This window comes from Zingiber officinale, chromosome 1B (assembly GCF_018446385.1).
Source record: "Zingiber officinale cultivar Zhangliang chromosome 1B, Zo_v1.1, whole genome shotgun sequence".
NCBI lineage: Eukaryota > Viridiplantae > Streptophyta > Magnoliopsida > Zingiberales > Zingiberaceae > Zingiber > Zingiber officinale.
The window spans coordinates 3,172,623-3,194,116 of record NC_055986.1 but is presented as its reverse complement, the minus strand read 5'-3'; the positions used below and the strand labels follow the sequence as shown (position 1 = coordinate 3,194,116).

The following is a 21,494-nucleotide window of genomic DNA, read 5'->3' as shown; positions in this document are numbered from 1 at the left end:
CAGGACCCCCGTGGCCTCGCCCACCGCACAGCCCTCTGGCTCTCCTCCACGGACTCGTCGTCGCTTACGACGGTTGGGCGAAACTTCAACCATAGGGGAGTCCTCGGGCCAGGCGACTGCGGCTGAGGAAGTGCCGGCCGGCCACCCGACCATCAAGACTACCCTTCGATTCCCATCGGAGGAATATTTATTGTCTGCCGATCGGCCATCAAGCCCCGTTCATGAAATAACCTTGACGGGTCCGCTCGCCAAACTTTTCGAGGACGCCCAGATTCGGGTGGCCCTCCCACAGACGGTGCCAAATTGATCATGTCCGAATGCTGAACCAACGGACGCTGGGCACGTGGCACTCCCCTGCTGCTGATGTGGGTCTCCGACTAACTGCACGATGCTCCGGCGATCCTGCAACAAAACCGAGCCGGGGGGGTGTCCCGGCGACGGCCCTCCGACGCTCAAGTTAGGCGAAGGAATAAGAAAGTGGCTTAGAAATTGTAGACTTGCGTACCTCCAGTTGAAGAAGTGGAGGTCTTATATAGACCTCTCGAAGGATCCTGGGCACACCAATCGAAGCAATCACCTGCTTTCGACCATGCCTAGGTGTGGGCCTGTCAGAAGGGCATCCATAAGACCTTACTGCTACTGTATCAACCTTTTCGTGACGTGATGGTGGGGCCTTTAATAGTGCCATCTTGCGTACAGTCTAATCATCATGCCTTTGCTGACATACCATATCCCGAGCCGAGCGAATAGGCCGCTCGGCTAACCACTGTTCCCTTGCCACGATTCCGGCCGAGCGGACACCTCCGCTCGACCACTCGGCTCCGGTTCTCCTGCTTTGGCGTCGGAAACCCAAACCTTTGGCTGGGTAATCTCTGGTTCCGCTCGGACGGGACCCCGTCTGTGGGTCCCCCATTCTTACCGCCGGATCAATACATATTCCATCAGATGAACTAATCATTAAGTGAACAAATTATGAAATAAACTCATCATTTAAACTGAACTAATCATTCTTTTAAGACTGTTAACACATAATAATTTTTTTCATAAAATATAGCACTATTTATACATAATAACAATTTCTGCTACGTTATTTTCATAAACTAATGAGTTAATGCTATTCGTACATAACAATAATAACAATAACAAAACTCTAATAAGCCAGATAAGCTAACTCTACTCCCACTAAAAGAAATACTAGTGCAATGAGTAGTACTATCTTGTTCATACCGGACTGAATTAGGACAGTCTCAAGTAGATCAGCTTCAGGATTCTCTATTTGATCCACATTTGCATCTTCTTCTTAATCCTCCACAGAATCTTCAGGATTTTCTTCTGGATTCTCCTCAAACTCTTCAGAATCTTCTTCTAGATCATCATAGTGAAGTAGCTCTACACACAACTCTGAATATGAGATGTGCCCGTCATAGCACCCCCATACCTTGGGATGCCCCAACAATGATGCAATCAAAGTCTAGATCCTGTAGTTATCCAAGATTGGAAACTCTTCCTATTCGAGTTTCCAGAACAATCAATCAAATTGTCCAATATTTCTTTGGAGTCCGTAAATCGGATAATACTCTATCTCTTCAATCGCCTCCCTCAACTCATTCCGTCACACATCGTGACGAGTCATCATATATATCATCCTCGACATCTGAAATTGAAAATAACAATGTTAGTACAAAATTGATAAATCATTAACAAAAGCAGTTCAATTCAATTTACACTTATGAATAGAATAAACACACAAAATCTATAAACAAATAAGAAAAATATTTTTTTTTTTATTTGAGGAGCTCTAATTGATTGATACACTAGACCTGTCGATTGGAAATCCTGATCCTGAGTATGAACTTAGTCCCTTGTCCTCATTAGAACTAATCTAATTTGGATGTATTGTTGTTATTGTGTAACCTAAGCTCATTTAATTCAAACTCAGGCATATTGATCAAACCAGTTTGATCAATTCCGACCCATTGAACAATCCGGCCTAATTTTGATCAAATCTGGCCCATCAGAATAAATCTGACTCATTTGATTATATCTGGAAAGATCCAGTCCAATAAATCAAACTGACCAAATTCTAACCAATTTTGACTATTCGAGACCCATTTAATTAAATCATTCCAATTAGATTCAATCTGATTTGATTGAATTAAATTGATCTGGTTAAACCAATCAATAGTTTGAACCAGATCATTATTTAAAATGACCAACTTGATTTGGTAAACCAACTAATTTAAGTCAGACCATGGATCTGATTGAATCAAATTTGTCTGATTAAATTAATTAATAATTTGACTTGGATATGATTGAACTATACCAGTTCAAACCAATTGAATCAGATAGATTCAATATAAATTTTTTATTTTTAAAATTTTTAAATCAGTCCCTCGTGTAATCGATTAAACTTAAAAGTTTACTCGATTAAAAATAATAATCAATTAAATCTTACATACATTTTTTCTTTGATTTAATTAAATTAAGCTTCATCATTTTTCTACTTATGCCAGGTTTTATCCGTAGTAACAAAAACAATGGCCGGTCGATCCCCAGATTTCCCACGTGGTCGTTGGCACTCACGGGCGACGGACGCCCGTCGCTACCCATCTGACCTGGTTGCCGCCTTGCCGGTGCCCACGTCAATCTCAGCGACGGAGAAATACGCGACATTGTCACTTTTTCCCAACGTGACTACTCGGTCTCTACTGCGATGTGATTGCAAGAGGGATTTCTCCTCTGTCAAGCAATAGGCTCTGATATTATCGTGGATAAATTTATACAAAATGAAAAGACTTATAGTGATTAGAGAAAAAGATTATAAGAAAAATTTGTAGTAGGAAGAATGATGACAAATGAATTAAAAAACTCATTAAAATTTCACGAACCAAAACCTTTTGCTTGCTCTAAATGTTCTCTCTTGATCGCACCTCCTTCGGTGAACTGATCATCTTTCACTGATTGACTTAGACGTCTCACGTCTTTTATATATAAAAGGCAAGCAATAATTATATTGCCAATTAAAGAGGAAGGGGGAAGGTGGAAGGGAAAGGGAAAGGAGCGCCTTTTTTTTTCTTCTGCGCCATGAAGGGGCACTCTTTAACCTTCTCAGTTCAAACAAAAATAAAAATTGGAGACCATTTGTGAATATGATAGATTCATTCAAGTAAAATAATTGTTTGGTATTATAAATATTTACATATCTATTATAACTTGAAAACTTGAAAAGTTGCAAAAGCGCTCCATGAATTATAATACAGAAAAGTGACTACAGATCTTATGATGACCTCCATTTGATAACTATAATGATTCAACCCCTTTAGCCGAAGAAATCCCTCATAAGTCATATCAAAGTTTTGTTGAAGGCGAAAAAACAAGAAAAAATAGCAGCAGATTGTGATTGATGGAAAGCTCAACGAAGTGGCTTGCAATTTGCTAATGGAATCACTTGGGAGGAACTCGAATGCTGCTGTTGCCCTTTGTCCTTGGTCCATCCTATTTTTATAGAGATGAAAGATCCTTCTTCTTCTTCTGTGATTTTTCTTGCTTCTTCGATCAATTTCTTTCTCTGTAGTTTCTCCTCAGCATCCTTCAGAAATTTGAACTTTGGAGGCGGAGAGGAACACATCTTGATGAACTCCTCTGCCATCAATGGCTCAAACATAGGAGTCAGAGGAGGAGTGAAAAAAGGAGGAGAGGAGAGAGGCGTCAAGAATGGAGTGCTTGAAGTAACAAACAAATCGCTCAAGCTCTTCCCTCTTGATCCCTTCCTGCTTCTCCCGTCCTCTGATTCCAAATCCTCCTTGGTTTCCTCCTCGATGGTGAAGAGAAACCTCGGAGGACCTGCAAGACCCTGCAGCCTCTTCAGCTCTGCTTCCACTGTGCCATCTTCTTCCTCGACTGCCTTCAGCGGATTAGAGATCTCATGGGGATTGATGGCTGTGGTACTCAAGGAAGATGGATTCCTCCAGCTAAAGAGAGGAAGGAAAATTTTTTTGGCAGAGCAGCTCCTGTAGCCGCCGTCTTCCCTGCCTCTGTTTGCTCTGTTCTTCTTCTTCCACCAAAAGAGGTAGTAGAGCTCTGCAACAAGAGCCAGGAAGAGGAAGCCTGAAACAAGGCTCAAACAGACGCCTAAATTGCTCAAACTTCGCATCTTTTTTTCCTTAAAATTTCAACTCTCAAACCTACAAGAAGATGGCAAGGAAAAGGAAAGCACACATTTCAACTCTCGAACTGATCGCTCACACAAATCTGGTGAAAGTAAGTAAGAAAAATCACATTTTTAGCATAAAATTACTCTTATAGACTGAGCAGCGACTGAAAGCAGATAAATATGTAGCAAGAGGAAAGTCCAAACTCTAGGATTTCCGTAATCGGGCTCAGCTTTTGCTCCAAGAGAGGACAGTGCGGGGCTGCTGTATGTTCTTGGTGTTAGAATTTTGGGACCATAATTGTAATTATAAATGTCTAATGTCATCACTTAAAGAAGTCATAGTTTAATGTGATCTAATTTATGATTAAGGAATATGACTTAAGGGTTTAATTGTTATGAATAAATTAATGTGGATACCATGTGCAATTTCTAATTTGTTGAGGGGTCAAATTAGAAATGAGCAACTTAGGCTTCTATAAATAAGGGTTATGGTCCCAGTTTGCAGATGACGCTTTTGTTTTGTTTCCTCATCGACAAAACTCTCTGGATACTAAGGAAGATCTGCAAATTGAAGATCTTGCCCAAATCGACTGCATACTATGGATTCTGGTACGCTTCCGTAATTTTCTGTCTATCCAGTTTATAATTTCTTAAGAATTGAATAGAATGCATAAGTTTTGTGTTGATATTTCTCAACCCAATTTATTCTATCAATTGGTATCAGAGCCTTCTATTCCAATTTCTTAGGAAAACTTTTTTATTCTGGGTACAAAGTTTTATCTTTATATAATTTCGGTTTTGGTTGAATTGCAATTTTATTTTATCATCGCAATTTTCACCGCTTGCTCCCAAGCCAAACACTATGAACAGTATCGCAACTGGCAGAGAAAAATAACTAAAAATTCCTACTGCGAGTTGGCTGCCTCTCGCTGGTTCTGCACAAGCAGACGCCGGCGACAAGGGTGACAGGCGTTCCGACAAAGGAAAGGGCCAGCGGCTGCCCCGGTAGTTCGGGCGGTTTTGTGTAGCATAGAGGCGTGCGGCGAAGAAAGGAAGAAATAAACGAACAATTTCTTCATACAAAATCTACATATTTGGACGTCGCTGCGTTGGTCGATCCTTTTGGAATGCTGTCGGTTGGCAGTGGTTCGGCCTGAAGGAGCGGCGTCGACGACAGATTGAAAGGCTGCCGTCGGTTGGCGGTCGTTTCTTCCCTCCGCACGATGGGTTGATGGAGATAAACAGTTACGTGGTTTTGGAAATTTTGACGCCACGTTCAAAGGAAACGATGGCCACGTTGGGAAAAAAGATGGACACGCTTCTTCCATTTCATATTTTATTATTATATTTGAAAATGGGCATTAAAAAAAATAAATAAATAAAAAAAAAAAAAAAACCACGTACGTGGAACGTGGAGTGAGGCCAGTACCTGGCTTGATGGCCACGTACATGGAGTGAGGCCATGTTTAAGGATAACAAGTTTTATCAAATTTTATATTTTAGAATTTTGATAAAAGGATTTTGATGCATACGGTCACTAAGGAATCAAAATATTACATATCAGTAATATAATTTCTCCCATTAAATGATAATCCATTAAATCAATTTATTTTATAATATTAATTTAATTGGATTATATAGGTTTATTAATATCTATTATTTTAAATTAAATTAAATTTGAATTATATGTCACCAAAGTGACCTCTATTATTTGAATTTAATTTTATTTGAAATATTGAGATATTATTGAGGTATTAAATAAAGTGTAAATGTGTATATTTCTGTGAGTATTAATCGGCCCAAAGGAAGATTTATACTTAATAAATTATACATTTACTTGTGATAATAAACACGTAACAATTATAAGATTTTATCTGTTATAGTTCATGCATATAATAAATCGATCCAAAGATAGGTTTATTATTTGTCATGCATTATTGTTAGTGTTTGATTATTACAGAAAAGAGTACCACTTGCAAATAATATTACTGTCCAAAGACTTGATATTGTTGTTGCACTAGGTATCTTTAGATGGGATTTGCCATTTGTTTTTAATTAATTCAAAATGAGCATGTTATTTATGTTAAATTCTTGTGTTCTCTTTTCAGCAAATGTTGCTACTATTTCTGCTAACTTAAGTTCAGTGCCGATCCTTAATGGTACAAATTTTAAGGATTGGAAGGAGAACATTCTAATTGTTCTTGGCTGCATGGATCTGGATCTTGCGCTTAGGACAGAGCAACCCACTGCTCCTACAGATACTAGTTCCTCTGAACAGAGAACTAAATATGAGAAGTGGGATCGCTCTAACCGCATGAGTCTTATGATCATCAAGCACGGCATACCTGAGGCTTTTAGGGGCGCGGTGTCTAATAGTGTCACCAAAGCTAAAGAATATCTCGATGAGATTGAAAAGCGCTTTGCCAAAAGCGATAAGGCAGAAACAAGCACAATTCTGAAGAGCTTGATTTCCATGAAGTATAAAGGCAAGGGAAATATTCGGGAATATATCATGGAAATGTCCCACCTTGCATCAAAGTTGAAGGCACTTAATCTTGAATTGTCAGATGACATGCTTGTGCATTTAGTGCTTATATCTCTCCCGAACCAGTTCAGTCAGTTCCAAATCAATTATAACTGTCAAAGGGAGAAATGGACTCTTAATGAGCTCATTTCATACTGTGTTCAAGAGGAAGAGAGGTTGAAGCAAATCAAGGCTGAAAGTGCCTATTTGGCAAGCACCCCTAAATATAAGGGCAACAAAAGAAAGAATGAAGCTACTAAAGGTCCTTATGTGAAGAAACAAAAGCAAGATACAGACAAGAAAGGTTGTTTCTTCTGTAACAAGCCTGATCATGTCAAGAAAGAATGTCCTAAGTACCATGCATGGCGTGCGAAAAAGGGTACATTTTTCACTTTGGTCTGTTCTGAAGTAAATTTAGCTTCAGTACCTAGAAACACTTGGTGGTTAGACTCTGGTGCTACTACTAACATCAGTGTTTCAATGCAGGGTTGCCTGAGCTACCGAAAGCCAACTGATGCTGAAAGATGCATTTATGTGGGTGATGGCAAGTCGGTTGAGGTGGAAGCAATAGGGCATTTTAGATTGTTGTTAAGCACTGGTTACTATTTAGACTTAATAGATACTTTTGTTGTACCGTCATTTAGACGGAATTTGGTTTCTGTTTCTCATTTGGATAAATTAGGTTACTGTTGTTCATTTGAAAACGGCAGCTTGTTCGCTTCCTTTGATAAGAATTCGGCAATTCCAAGAGCTGGGCCGGAATTGGATGCGGTGGTGGATTTATGACTGATCCGCATCCAATTATCGAGAGACAAGTGTAATGGGTTTTGAAATTGTCGGACAAGCATCTTTTCTTTCGTTTGCACGTTGACCGAAAGCACTCGAAATCGAGTGTAGTTTGAGTTGGTAAAGGTGCAGTGGATACATTTAATATTACTTTTTTTAAAAAAGAAGTTTAGCAGAGATTAGAGATGGTCGTTACAGTCCTCCGCCTTAATCATCTTTTCTCCTCGGTTGGATCGATAAGTGGAGATGAAGAAGAACGAACGATCGCACGTCTTCGCCGTCGCAGTTGGCCGAGATGGAAGAAAGAGAGAACGGAGAGGAGAAGACTGAAGAGCAGAGGAGGGAAGTTTCTTATTTTGGTAAGATAAATTAATATTCTGTACTTTATTTATTAATTATAATCCGTTACCAATAATATGAATCGATTTGTCTGCGTTAATGAAGCGGGTCGGAGGAATGAGCTGTTTACTTCCGACGTCGGATTCGGGCGGATGCCGCAGCGCATTTTAGTTATTGGAACCTTCTTATTTGTTTCGATTCGTCCGGAAGGGGAAATAGATCAGACCGACAACGCGACGCGGTGCGAAAGGAATTAATTTCGGGATTTGGGAATCGGGGAGAGGAAGCAAGAGGTGAAGGAGGCGATCAGGTCCGAGATTTCTCCTTCCGGAATAGCTTTATCATGCTTTTCTTCTCATCGGTGATCTTTTCCGAGAGATCGTCGTTGTTTCTCGATTCCTTGATGTGTTTGCGTATCTTTCGATTACCTTCATAACGATTCTTGTTTTTTTTTCTTTTTCTTTTTTTTTTCCTGTAAATTTGTAGCGTTTTATTTGTTTGGTTGAGATCGAGTGTTATTGTAGTTGGAATTATGAATTGGTGGTGATTTGTCCCAGTTCCTACGATGAATATTGTCATCCTCTTTCTCTTTCCTCGTTTCGAAATTCTCCGGCACATCGGATTTATTTCGGTTGAGATTGTAAATTTCTTAAACATTAGAAGAAACCGGACGAAAGGTTGCATTGATCGTATATTTTTAGATCTCCGAAGTGCTTCGGAGGGGAGAAAAGAGTAACATTATAGAGGAGACTAAATGCAGACTTTTGGTGGAAGTTTCGAACTTTGGATGTCTCTTTAACTAGGAGTAGATCCTTCTTCATGGTGATTGATATCTGTGTTAAGTTAGAAAGGTCTTTTTTTTCCTTCTTGCATCCAGCTTTGCAGAATTTGTAGTCTCGGTTCTTAATTTAGTGGTAATTTGTATTCATTAATCCTGCGTTTCTTTTCCTAGTTTACATTTTTTGCTTGGACTATATTTACCTTGTTAATCTTGTTTCCAATAGATTAAGGTTATAATTTTATTGACATTCTTTCTCTTGGTTCTCGTATGAATGATTTCTTCTACACATGCTCATCCTATATACAATTAATTACAATGGAAACTAATATCAAGACTCATACAGTGGAGATTTTCTTTATAGATCCTTTCACCAGCGATGGCATCTTCGTTAGAACAATGGATGAAAGAGTTCAACGAAGCATCAAGGCTTTCTGAGGAAATTAGTGTTATGCTTTCTGAAAGGGGCTCTTTGCCTCCATCTGGGCCTGAGACCCAACGCCAATTGACTGCAATGAGGAGGAAGATAACAATTCTTCGGACCAGACTGGAGAACTTGGAGTCGCTTCTTTCAAAGCTTCCTAGCTTACAGCCAATGTAAGTGTTACTGTTCTGCAAACTCTTTCGGGAGATAACTTCAACCTAGGATGCAATTCTTTGGAAGGGACAAAGAGATGGGTTTTCTTTTTTTTTTTTCCCTTTGGAAGAATATATACGAGGATGAAGATCTTTTATTTATGTTTTTATTGAATGATCCATTGTATCTGCTCATTTACAGGTTTCTTCTCTGTATGCTGCTACATTACTGACAGTCATTATTTTGTTTAATTGCAATATCATTTGCTTGATACTATACTATCCTGTGCAAGTCAAAGGTTGCATTATTTTCCCTCTATACATACAAGGCATTGTTATAGAATCTTGGAAACTAAATTGCTTTACTTTATTCACTATGAGCTGAGTTTTATCCATTGATTGCTTTTAGGAATATTACCTATTTTTTGTGCATCCTAATTGCCTTCTTAATACAGAAAGGATAAGGAAGTACATAATACCTCTTTTTTTTACATCCTAACTGCCTTCTTAATCCAGAAAGGATAAGGAATTACACAAGCGCCAAGAGATGCTATCAAATCTTAAATCTAAAGCAAATCAGATGGCATCCACGTTAAACATGTCCAACTTCGGGAACAGGTTAGCATGATATTTGTATGTCAGTTTTCTGTCTTTATAAAGATATATATTGACACCTCTCAGTTTTACCATAATAGAACCTCTGTTTCAAAATTCAATCTTTAAATTTAGTGAGTTATTAGGATTGCATGTTTGTTACCACTTGAATAATGCATTGTAGTCATTTTTTTTTTACTTTAAACTAAGTAATCTGTGAAACATAGGGAGAACTTGCTTGGAGATGGTAAAAAACCAGTTGATGTGGCAACAATGGTCGCTGGGTTGGATAATCAGGGTATTGTTGGTTTGCAGAGGCAGGTTATGAGAGGTATTTTCTAGGTTTTCTTCACGTTTTAAGTCAAATTTTAATTCAACGTACTATATAATTTATCCCATTTTATAGAGCAAGACCAGGGTCTTGAACAACTGGAGGAGACTGTGTTAAGCACCAAACATATTGCATTAGCAGTTAATGAAGAGCTGGATCTGCACACAAGATTAATTGTATGTAATACTATGACTGGTATAGGCTTCTTTATTATGCAAAATTACTGAGCAGCAGCTTCAAGAACTCATCGTTGATTGAATGCTTTAATGATGATACAGGATGATCTGGACCAGCAAGTTGATGTAACCGACTCAAGGTTACGGGTAATTCCAACCTCTTCATGCTGTTTTTTACCAGTTCATTGACTTAACACGGCCCTTTTTAGAAGTTCACATTATTCTTTGATACTTAGGATTTGAGGCAGGAATACCTGCATTTGACTCAGAATACTTGTGAATGTATCACGTTAATTCTTTGTGGACTTCATGCAGAGAGTTCAAAAGAGACTGGCAATCCTCAACAAGCGCACAAAAGGTGGCTGTTCTTGCAAGTGTCTGCTCTTATCGGTCATCGCTATTGTAGTTCTCATTGTTGTAGTCTGGTCCCTCATCAAGTACTTGTAAAAGGGCATCAGGAATGTAATAATGCTATTTGCAAGTGTGCTACAATTCTGCTAGTGTTCTCCCCAGAGGCACTTAATCATATTTTTTTCTTCTTTATTTGTTGCACTTGCGCTTGGTGTGCTCCTGTAGGAAAGTGAGGTTTCTTATATTTAATCTGTTTGATGTAAAATTGATCTAAAATTGATCTGTTTGTTAATTGCAGCGGAGTCTTAGTGAGTGATAGGGTAACTCATATATGTCAGTACTTATAAATTCAAACTAATATTGGCTGTGTTATCAGTTTTTTTTAATTTATCTGGCAATTAAGTTAAAAAGCTGATCAAAAGTTGGCAAGAACTAGCCCGTTGTATCCATAGTAAATTAAAAGCTGTTCCATGTTTACTCAGTTTATAGTCTCGATGCATTGTACAAGGAGGGAGTACTCATCTATTAGCTGCATTTCTTTTTCTTTTAGCAAGAATTATTGTATTAGGAAGATAGCAGGAGGATTCGTTGTTAATTATCAACACTCTCCACCAAATTTGTTGTTAATCCCAACCCCAGTTTGAGATCGACGACGCTGTTCTCCAGCGGCGCCGGCAAGTTCAAGTCCAAGACCACTCCTCTCATCCCTTCCCGCTCCACCGCCGCCGCCTCCGCGCCGCGCTCAAACAACGACGACGACGGCACCCTGTGGCGTCGCATGTGTCCGCCCAGCGCCTGGCCGACGGCGAACTCGAGCCCGCAGACGGTGCACTCGTGGCTCCTCGGCTTCTCCGCCTCGTCGCCTGCGGCGACTAGCCGCGGCTTCTTGTGGCTCGCGCGGTGGCCCCCCAGCGCCTGGTACGACGGGAACCGGCGGCTGCACGTCTTGCACTCGAACACGCGACTCTCGTCGCCGGCCCCTCCTTCGCCACCGCCGCCGCGAGATAAGAGCATGAGTATGCCGGCCATGTCGATGCTATCGATCCCGGCTTCTCCTCCGAACCGATACGACGATCTCTTCATGGCAAAATAATAGTTAAATTGTAGATGAAATCCAAGAATTATAATGTCACAAAGTCATTAATTATAGGCCTAGTAGAGTCGTGGTCGTGGATGAGACTCCAATTCCTTTTTACCCCTCAATGTTTGGGACACAGATCGAGCAAGAACAAAATTGTAGATGGATAAATTGAGATTGACATTCTGGAAACTTTTATGGATGAGAATGGAATTGGATGAGTGACGGAGTTGACACGAAGTTAAAGACAGGTGTGTTCGCTGCGGCAGCAATGGAAAGAGACAGCGATCGAGTGAGCAGCAGAAGAAGGCTGTTGCTATTGTTTATATATACTTTGTACTTGGAGTCTTCAACTAGGAACACAACTGCTACTGCCCTACAATCCTACTGTCTAGGATATATATATACATATATATATATCATAAAATTAAGTAATTGATAAAGAAAATTATGAAATCCAACGGTTTAGGATCTGATTAAATATACAAGGGCATAATTAACACTTGATTTACAGAACAATTGATGAATTTATGATAATCCAATTGAGTTTTTTTTTTTTAAATTAAGACTTTCGAGTCTTAAGTTAGGCTGCAAGCTAGGGCTAATTGAAGATCAAATAATTAATTTAAGCCAATATAGGCTTTGATTTTAATCACTGGTGTGGTAATGCCCTTCATAAAAGGGTGTTTAATTATAATCTGTGTTTATGACTTGTCTTCTCACTTGGACCTACCAGAATTTTCTTAACTTTCTTGTTTTAATTTATATTAAAAAAAAACAATTTTATTTTGTGAAAAATTATATATATATATATATATATATATCCAATAAAAGTTGGAAATTAAATAAAATTAATTTAGCATCACGTTCTAAATATAAAATGAACATGGAATAACCCCCGGTGATGCACTGATGAAGTCCTTCACTAAATAATCAAGAGACTGTTGATGGCCGATAAAAAATAATATTTATGGAATCAGACCGATCACTCTCAACCAATTAAATACCTCATGCCAATTAAAAAATTAAATATTAATAATACTAGGACAGAATGGGTAACAGTAGTTAGTAATACTGTGGAAAATTACTTGTCACTGTACTGAGTAGGAAATTAATAATAATTTATCGGGGTGGATTTTTTTCTTTCAGAATTTAAAACTGAAGCACGACGATATACGTTCTAATTAAAAAAGAGATCCAGGCAAATTTTCATTTTTACTTAGTTTTTGAGTGGTCTGGGAATAATCAACGTGTAAATAATAAACTCACCACACACAGCTCGTAACTTCGGCTACTCAATTAATTTAAGGAAGCGTAGAAAAAATCTAAAACAAGGAAGAGAAAAAAAGGAAGCGTTTAGGTAATCTTTAAGTTGAAGTCACCGGAAATGTGAGGAATACGATGGGGCATTAAATTTAGAGAGACGACTGAAACAGTGGCGCTCATTGAAATCTAAGACCAAAATCTAGAAGCATGCTTCCAACTTCATACAAGGGACAAGATGCATGTCAAAATGACTACCTTCTCACGTAAATATAATCGATAGGGAGTCCTTTCACTGTCAAGGTGAGAGTACAAGACACTTGTAGTTGATCCGGTTCGAAATCGGATGAAATGATTCAGCAAAGTAATCGCGGCCAAGGCCGAGTACTTTCGACCAGTTAGATACCAATCAGGTTGGGCTTCTTTCAAGTCTGTCTCTGGCGGGTCGGGATTCCTTCAAGTCAAGCCTCAATAAGGTCGGGCTTCAATCAAGTTGGGCTTCCTTCATATGAAAGTCGTCCCTCTGAGGTTTAAGTCAGATATGGAAGATAATGAATCCTAAAAAGAGGGGAAAAAATTGAATTGATTACCTTAATACTATAACGGATTACCTTTAAATACAAGAGTGAAAGAATGATGACAAACTAAATTCTCATGTGACTCGGATGAATTTGACTTGAGATCTTCTAGTGGGGCTGATTTGACTCGAGCTCAATTTGATCGGACCTGAGCTTGTCTTGATGGAATAGGAGCTTAGTTTGATCGGATCCAAACTCATACTTCCAACTCAATTTGACTTTCGACTTTTGACTTAATAGTTATCCACAAGAAAGAATAGATGCTTTGTGGAAGAATAGGGTGCCAGCAGCAGTTAGCATTGCTGAGTTGGGGATGTAAATTGACACTATGTTTGTGGAAGAGTAGGTTGTGATGGTAAGAGTTTATCGATTGGTTAGGCCGAACCAGTTGGGAACCAGTTGGGGCCGATTGAGGTGGAATCGGTCAGATTAATCAAACTAAGCAAAGTGGGTTAGTTTTATCCTCTTCAAAAAAGGGAGGGTGGAGAGATGGGGATATGGTTGCTGTACTGACTGGCTGTAGACTGCATTCCGCTTTGCAAAACAAGAAACGTCAGTGCCGAGCTAGGGAAAGGGCCCCCGACATCGCTCAAGTCAGTCACCGAAAGTATAGAAGAAAGCGGAGCAACAGTAACACAAGCGCAAACAGTAATCAGGCGTACCTCCGCTGGTGCTTGAACCCTTTTTATATAGAGCCCTGGTGGACAATGTGCACGCTTCTCGAGGCATCAAGGGCAGAGCCAGGTTCACAAGTACTTGAGCTGTAGCTCGGGTACCAATGCAGTAAAAATGAAAAAAAAACACAGCTTGAATTTACTACAGAGAAAGGAAGAAAAATGAGAAATAGTGGAAGTTAGCCCAGGGCGTTAAGCGCTCGTAGCAAACAACCCGGGTAGATCACCCGGGCTGGCTCCGCCATGCGAGGCGTGAACATGTTCTCCAAGGTGTCCCATAAAAGGACCTGTCAGGAAAGTATCTCTGACACCATACCTTAATAGGGCATGCATATCTCTGACAAGACAGTAGAAGCTTTCATCGTACGATCTACCTGTTGAACATGTCTCGTGTCAGCGGCACTATCTCCCAAAAGGATATCGAGAGATATAACAAGGGTCCCGCTGCTTAGCTGAGCGGGGTAGCCGCTCGACCGGGACTCCTCCGCTCTGTCGACCTCAGTTGTTCTTCCTTGTAATGACTGGGCATAGTAGCGTGTCCATCCCGCTCAAACAAGTTCTTCGATCTTCTTAGCGTCCTGCCGCTCTACACTGAGCATCTGACTGTCTTACTATATTAGCCCGAGCTGGACGGTTGGGCCGCTCGGACACTGATCAACCCGACCGGTCGTTGTAGTCTCTTGACGATAGGACATTGATTTCCTCGACCAGTCGTTGTAGTCAACCTCCTCTCAGACACCGTAGATGAGCCTTTTGACACCCTGGCGTTGACCACCTTAACTTTGACCTTCATCTCGGTAGTTGACCCGTGTCGGGCAGGGCCCCTCTTTATCACTACATCACAAGTCTCCCCCTCAAGTCTAGTCGAAAGAGGCTGCCAGTCTGACTGACTGATCCAGTAGTGTCTTCGGTGGTTTGCACTTCCAATCGAAGCTTATATACGATCCCAAGTCTCTGATCAGATCACATGTCTTCACCGTTCAACTCCCTTTAACGGGTTTGGCCTTGTGACTGTCGCACGGATCATACCGCCTATGGAAGATGGTGCATCGGTCGCTCGACTGTGTAATAACCCACTCTCTATGTCGATCGGGACGATGGGCGACAACACTTAGGTAAAAATTCTCCTTTCCTTGCGCTCCCAAGGATGAGCGCTCTTTCATAGTAGCTAACATCATCTGAATTTTTCTAAGACCATGTAAATCTCTGATCATTATGGCCGAGCACGCGGCCATACCTTTTAATTAAGCCTCATTAATTTCTTCCGTTAATTGAACGCCATGTGTCCTGCTTTTTGTCACCGCTTTTTGTCGCCGCACGTTTGATTTGACAAGCGAATATCCGTTGGTGAGGTGGCAAGCGCCTTTTCAAATTCTACAGCCAGATCTTCTCTTGGTTTTTCGAATCCTGGATTAGACGGCTTAGGACGATCGGGCGCGAGGGTTATAAGCCCCACTTCGCGTCGCCGTCATCTTCATTTCGTTCGCCTTCGTCTTCGAGCCTTCTGTACGACGCTTCACCTTTTCTTCTTCTCCGACAATCGCTTCATGTAAGCTTCTTCACTTCTTCCCTATCTGAATCCGCTCGTTGCTCCTTTTCAAATCTTTTATCTGCAATGGCCAATTCTTCGCAACCCTATGTCCCCATCCCTGGGCTTTGGTATACTTCCACCGAGTTCAGGTTCGACGGGAATGACATTGAAGGGATGAAATTAGCTTACCACTTTTCATCTGACTACCAAGAAACTATTCCATCTGCGTACAACTGGCCACATGAGTCACCAGCGGGCTTTCTATGTTTCTTTAAGATACTTCTATATTTCCCTTAATCAGCTGGTGTCAAACTACTTTAGACTGCTGTGCGGGGTCGTTATTTTGTTTCGTCTACACAGTATTCTCTTGACTCCTCGGGCTTTTCATTATTTTTATTATCCTAAATTATCTGAGTCAGGGACCTTCTTGTTTCAAGCCCGAGTGGGCTTGGTCTTTTTCGATAAGATGCAGTCCTCCAATAAACATTGGAGGTACACTACTTCTTTCTTTATTTTCCCGAGCAGTCAGACTTCCCGACTGGCTAGCAAATGGAAGTGATAAATTCCCCATCGCTCAGGAAGTACAGAAGTCAATCAGACTTTCTCCAGGCAGCTTCCTGTTTGGCAAGTCAGAAATATCATATTCATCGGTTGCTATTGGAGGGCGTCCTTTACGTGTTTGGCTTGAACTCGATCTGCATGCGGCTTCTGTCCAACTTCGGTATGCCCTTTCTTCTCTTTATCCTTGAATCTAACTAATTTTGTAATTTTTTTTTGTAGTTCGCATCATGTTAAGGGCGTGACTGGCTAGCAAGAGCAGACTCGCAAACGCCGAGATCAACGTCGCAACGGTGGCTGAATTGGAAAGCCGAGGCCTACATCTAGTTGGCTCCCACGAGGATCCACTCGACTAAGCAGAAGGAATGCAAGCGTCGGCCAGCGAAGGTGGGAGAAGTCAAACAGTGGCGAGTGACGCAGCGGTCGTTACAACCGACCTTCCTCCTGAACAGCCCTCGATGCTGTAGATTGTGGTGGCTTCTGAGTTGGTCACTTCAGGCGAACCCCTGCAACGGCGCAAGAGGCACCGCGTGGAAGGCTCCACCCGTTCTGCTACTTCCACCCTGCAGACTCCAGCCCAGGGTGGCTCACGACCATCGTCCAAGCGAGGCGTGACATCCATGCTTGCTCCTCCCGAGCAAAGAGCCACAACGCTCCACACCTCACTGTTATCTGACCGGACACCGTCGTTGTCCTGGTTGCCGCTGGGGACTATTTGTGCACCACCAGTCGCCTTCATGCCACCTCAATCTTTGCCAGCGACCCAAGTCTCCCGCATCCAACCGGTCCCCTCGTCCCAGTGTACGGGCAGGGATACATTAGAACCCTCTAGTCCGAGCGGCTAGAGACAAATGGTGACAATTATCCATTTGCCCACCGACGAGTGGCGCAGTCCGGAAGACATTGCATCTTGCACCCCCGAGCACCAGATAGGGATTCAAGGGTCGCTTGCACAAATATGGGCCGATACCCGAGCCCGTGCGGCGGTCATCTCTCCATGGGAGTTCGCGAACAACTATACTCAAATGTCCACTAAGGTATATATGTTGCCTTTGTACTTACTCATTTTTATCTGCTCAGCCCTTACCATTTTCTGTTGATACAGTACTAGGTCGAGAACCTAACCATGTGCCAAAGACTTGCATTTTTGGAGCATAAAGTCCAGCAGCTGTGCGCTTCGAGCGGCCAGTCAACGACTTCGGAGGCGTGCTTGGAGCAATTGAGTGTCGAGGCTGCTCAATTGTAGGACGATCTGCAAAAGAGCCCCAAGATGCTGGAGGCAGAGAGGTGCAAGAGCGTCGAGCAAGTTTCGCAACTGGCGAGGCTCAGTAAGCAGGCAAACTCCTTCGAGTCGAAGATCCATTCGGCCAATACCAGGAAGCTCCGAGCCATTGAGGACCTAAAGATCAAGAACAAAGAGGCTCAGATCCTAGCTCAAAACCTGACGGAGGTGTAGGCAGCTATGAATACCGAGCAAGAGAGTCGATCGACTGAGCAAGTAGAGACATAAGTACAGCTCACCACTAAGGATGCCGAGTTAGCTACTTTAAAGGCAAAGCTAGAGGCTTCCCGAACGACCCTGGTGGAGTATCAAGGTGAAGAGTCTAGCCGCTGTGAAACTCTGAAGTGGGATTACCTCCGCTCGGACCTTTTCAATGACTGGTTCACTGACCGGGCGCTCCAGCTCTTCAACCTCAAATTGATGGGTGCTTGACCAGCTGAAGGGCGACAACTAAATCCCAATTGCATTGACCAACAAGGTCATCAGTCGGGAAAAGTTGTCCGAGTCATTGTCCGATGATGTGCTAGATTACCTCGAGTGACCCCGTCCCCTGCGAAGCTCGCCTTCTTTTGTACTACCCCTCGCCAACTTGTAAAAATTTTCTAAGTCTTAATGCATGATCGTCTGTTCGGCGTATCTTTGTTTATTTGATTTTGTATTCATCATGCATCGTCGTTCAACGTTTCTTTGCTTTGTTGGTTGTGCTTTCTCATGCATGATTTGTCGCTTGACTCAAGTAGGATTACGAACTATTTAGCATTTTTCAAAAACATTCTAAGTGTGGTTCCTTGTTCTCCCGATCATCGATGTAACTAGCCGCTGGGATGTCCAAGCGATCACTTCACCTCTGTCAAATGACTTTATTTTAGGGGGAACTATTGCTTCTTAGAGCAGCATGTTTCCTGGTCAGCCTTATTCTTGGCTTACATATTTGTTGATCCTCTTCGTTTGTTGTAGACTTGGTATTAGAGAGGTCGATCAGTCATTATTTGCTATAGACTCGAGTTTATAGCAATTGCTCGGCCATTGAAGAAGGTTTGGGTTTAAAGTCGCCGCTAGACTATTGATGAAGACAGGGATTTAAAGTCACTGCTCAACCGTTGATGAAGATAGGGGTTTAACATCACCATTCGACAGTTGGCGAAGACAGGGGTTTAAGGTCATCGCTCGACCGTTGACGAAAACAGGGGTTTAACGTCGTCGCTCAACAGTTAGCGAAGACCGATGTTTAACGTCGCCGGTCGATGGTTGACAAAGATCAGGGTTTAACGTCGTCGCTCAATGGTTAACGAAGACCAAGGTTTAACATCGCCGCCCAATAATTGATGAAGACCAGAGTTTAATGTCGGCGCTCGATGGTTGACAAAGACCAGGGTTTAATGTCGCCACTCGACGGTTGAGAAAAACCAGTGTTTAACACTATCGCTCGACGATTGACGAAAACTAAGGTATAATATAGCCGCTCGACCATTGACGAGGATCAGGGTTTAACATCGCCGCTCGACGATTGACGAAGACCGGGGTTTAACGTTGTAGCTCGACGGTTGATTTATGTAGACAAGAGTTTATAGTCGCTGCTTAATTTTTAACATAGTCGATCGACACAAGAATCTTGGATATTTGTGAATTTTATTCATCGTTCACCTGCGTTTACAGGACATACTCCGATACAATATTATTTGTGTTTAATCACGCACCTCTCAACCGACCCTATAGGGTTAGAGATGGTTCGCACTCCAAGGTCGATCGAGCTTTCTTCCATCCTCGTCCTGCAAGTAGTAGGCTTCTGAGCGGAGTTTCTTCATAACCTTGTAAGATCCCACCCATGGGGCTTCAAACATGGTGACGTCGTCGACAGGCTTTATTCTTTTCCACACCAGATCGTCGACCTGAAAGGACCTCGGGATCACCCTCCGATTGTAGTTTTGCTTCATTTGTTGCCTGTACGCCATGAGCCAAACAGAAGCCTTATCCCGTTTTTCATCCACCAAATCGAGCTCTATGAGTCTCCGCTCGGTGTTCCCCTCGTCGTAGAGTTACACTGGTGGAATTCTACTCCGGCCTCAACGAGGACCACCGCCTCGCCGTTGTACACCAGCTAGAATGGTGTAACACCGGTTGCCTCTTTTGGTGTCATGTGAAGAGTCCACAGGACACTGGGGAGTTCATCGACCTAGCTATCTCCTGCGTGGTCGAGTCGAGCCCGTAAACTTCTGAGGATCTCCCTGTTAGTGACTTCCACCTAGTCATTGCTCTGAGGGTAGGTTATTGAGGTGAAGGCTTGCTGAATGCTATAGCCTTCGTACTACTTCCTGAGCCTCCGTCCAGCAAATTGCATCTGGTTGTCCAAGATGAGTCATTGAGGGATGCTGAACATGTACAAGATTTTCTACTAGATAAACTTGATGACCATCTGTTAGGTTATTTTTGCTAGCGGCTCGGCCTCCATCCATTTTAAAAAATTATCCACCATGATAAGTAGGAATCTTCGTTAATCGGTCGCCATTGGAAACGGTCCAATAATGTTCATGCCCCATTGGTCGAACGGGCAAGACATCGTGGATGCCTTCATCTCCTTGGTCGGTCGGTACAGGATGTTGTGATATTTTTTTCCACGACAAACAGATGGCTACTATCCGAGCGGCGTCATCTTGAAGCGTGGACCAGAAATATTCGGCGAAGAGGATCTTTCGGGCTAGCGATCGATCGCCCGAATGACTTCCACAGGAGCCTTGGTGCACTTCCTGAAGGATGTATTCCGCATCCTCTGGTCCAACGCACTTGACTAAGGGCCTCGAGAAAGTTCTTTTATACAATTGATCCCCGATCAAGGTGAACCGTCCGACCCTTTTTTTCAATAAGCGGACTTCCTCCTGATCGGCAGGTGTGATGCCTGATAAGAGGAACTCTATCAGAGTTGTCCTCCAGTCACTCGGGAAAGTTATTCCTTCCATCCTATCAATGTGTGTCACCAATCAGACTTGCTCGATCGGCTACTCTATTACGACTAGCGACAATGAACTAGCTAACTTAGCCTATTCATCTGCAGCCTGATTTTCTGACCGGGGAATCTTCTGAATCACCACCTTTTGAAAATCAACTTTCAACTTCTCAAAAGCTTCTACATACAACCTAACTTGGGAGCTTCTTATCTCGAACACTCCTAATAACTGTTGAGCGGCCAACTAAGAGTCCAAATGAATGAAGACTTTTGTGGATCCGACATGTCGAGCTACCTGTAAGTCGGCTATCAAGCTTTCATATTCAGCTTCATTATTCGTTGCCTGATAATCCAGCCGAACGGACAGATGCATCCTATCTTTCCATGGCAAAATCAGAAGAATACCAATCCTGTTGGTGCAATAAAACTCTTAAGGTTTTAATATCCGACAAATATGTTTAAGTAAGTTTAATGGAGGTTGATCATGGGAAATCCTAGTCGTGGTTAGGCAATGGTGGGAAGTCAACCGAGTGACTAGTGCTAACTGCAGTTAGGCAAGGGAAGTCCTAGTTGCAGGCTAGACAAGGAAAATCTCGGTAGATCGTGGAAGCCGGGTGGATTTGATAGGTCTGGAGGATATGATCCCTAGGTAGCCGAATACTGAGGCAAGAGAAATCTCGATAGATCGTGGAAGCCAGATGGATTCGATAGGTCCGGAGGACCTGATCCCTGGGTAGCCGTATACTGAGTCTTAGTGAGTGAAGTCAGGTGGAGAAAACCTTATGGGATGGTAACCTTAGGTTATGGTGAGTGAAGCCAGATGGTGAAAATCCTAGGGTGAGATAACCTTAGGTAGCGAGAAGTCTTGGAGGAGTGAACTCCAAGCAAGGTTGATCAGATGTGGTTGACCAGACCAGTGGATATCGGTAAATCTAAGTTTAGGTTTACCGTAATATTCTGTATTACTATTATTGTTGTTGG

The 21,494-nt window shown here is 42.1% G+C and overlaps 3 protein-coding genes across 4 annotated transcripts; 1 reads left to right on the top strand and 2 right to left on the bottom strand.

Annotated features, from left to right (window-relative positions):
- Nucleotides 1-3,127: 3,127 nt before the first annotated feature.
- On the bottom strand, nucleotides 3,128-4,603 carry LOC122014963. Its single transcript, XM_042571944.1, has 2 exons — nucleotides 4,298-4,603; nucleotides 3,128-4,184 (listed from the first exon to the last, which is right to left on the bottom strand). The coding sequence occupies exon 2, from the start codon at nucleotides 4,151-4,153 to the stop codon at nucleotides 3,413-3,415; it is 741 nt and encodes a 246-aa protein (XP_042427878.1). The 5' UTR covers nucleotides 4,154-4,184; nucleotides 4,298-4,603; the 3' UTR covers nucleotides 3,128-3,412.
- A 3,081-nt stretch (nucleotides 4,604-7,684) lies between these two features.
- Nucleotides 7,685-10,800, top strand: LOC122047038 (syntaxin-52-like). 2 transcript variants are annotated; one of them, XM_042608070.1, is made up of 8 exons: nucleotides 7,685-7,822; nucleotides 7,908-8,112; nucleotides 8,927-9,177; nucleotides 9,673-9,774; nucleotides 9,978-10,081; nucleotides 10,157-10,257; nucleotides 10,360-10,404; nucleotides 10,573-10,800. In XM_042608070.1, exons 3-8 carry the CDS (start codon nucleotides 8,960-8,962, stop codon nucleotides 10,702-10,704), a joined length of 702 nt encoding a protein of 233 aa, XP_042464004.1. In that variant the 5' UTR covers nucleotides 7,685-7,822; nucleotides 7,908-8,112; nucleotides 8,927-8,959; the 3' UTR covers nucleotides 10,705-10,800. The 2 variants fall into 2 exon arrangements, with proteins under 2 accessions (XP_042464004.1, XP_042463996.1); XM_042608062.1 differs by having other exon boundaries at nucleotides 7,688-7,822; nucleotides 8,945-9,177.
- A 230-nt stretch (nucleotides 10,801-11,030) lies between these two features.
- On the bottom strand, nucleotides 11,031-11,860 carry LOC122047047 (zinc finger protein ZAT7-like). Its single transcript, XM_042608081.1, has one exon. The coding sequence runs from the start codon at nucleotides 11,689-11,691 to the stop codon at nucleotides 11,200-11,202; it is 492 nt and encodes a 163-aa protein (XP_042464015.1). The 5' UTR covers nucleotides 11,692-11,860; the 3' UTR covers nucleotides 11,031-11,199.
- Between the last annotated feature and the right edge of the window lie 9,634 nt (nucleotides 11,861-21,494).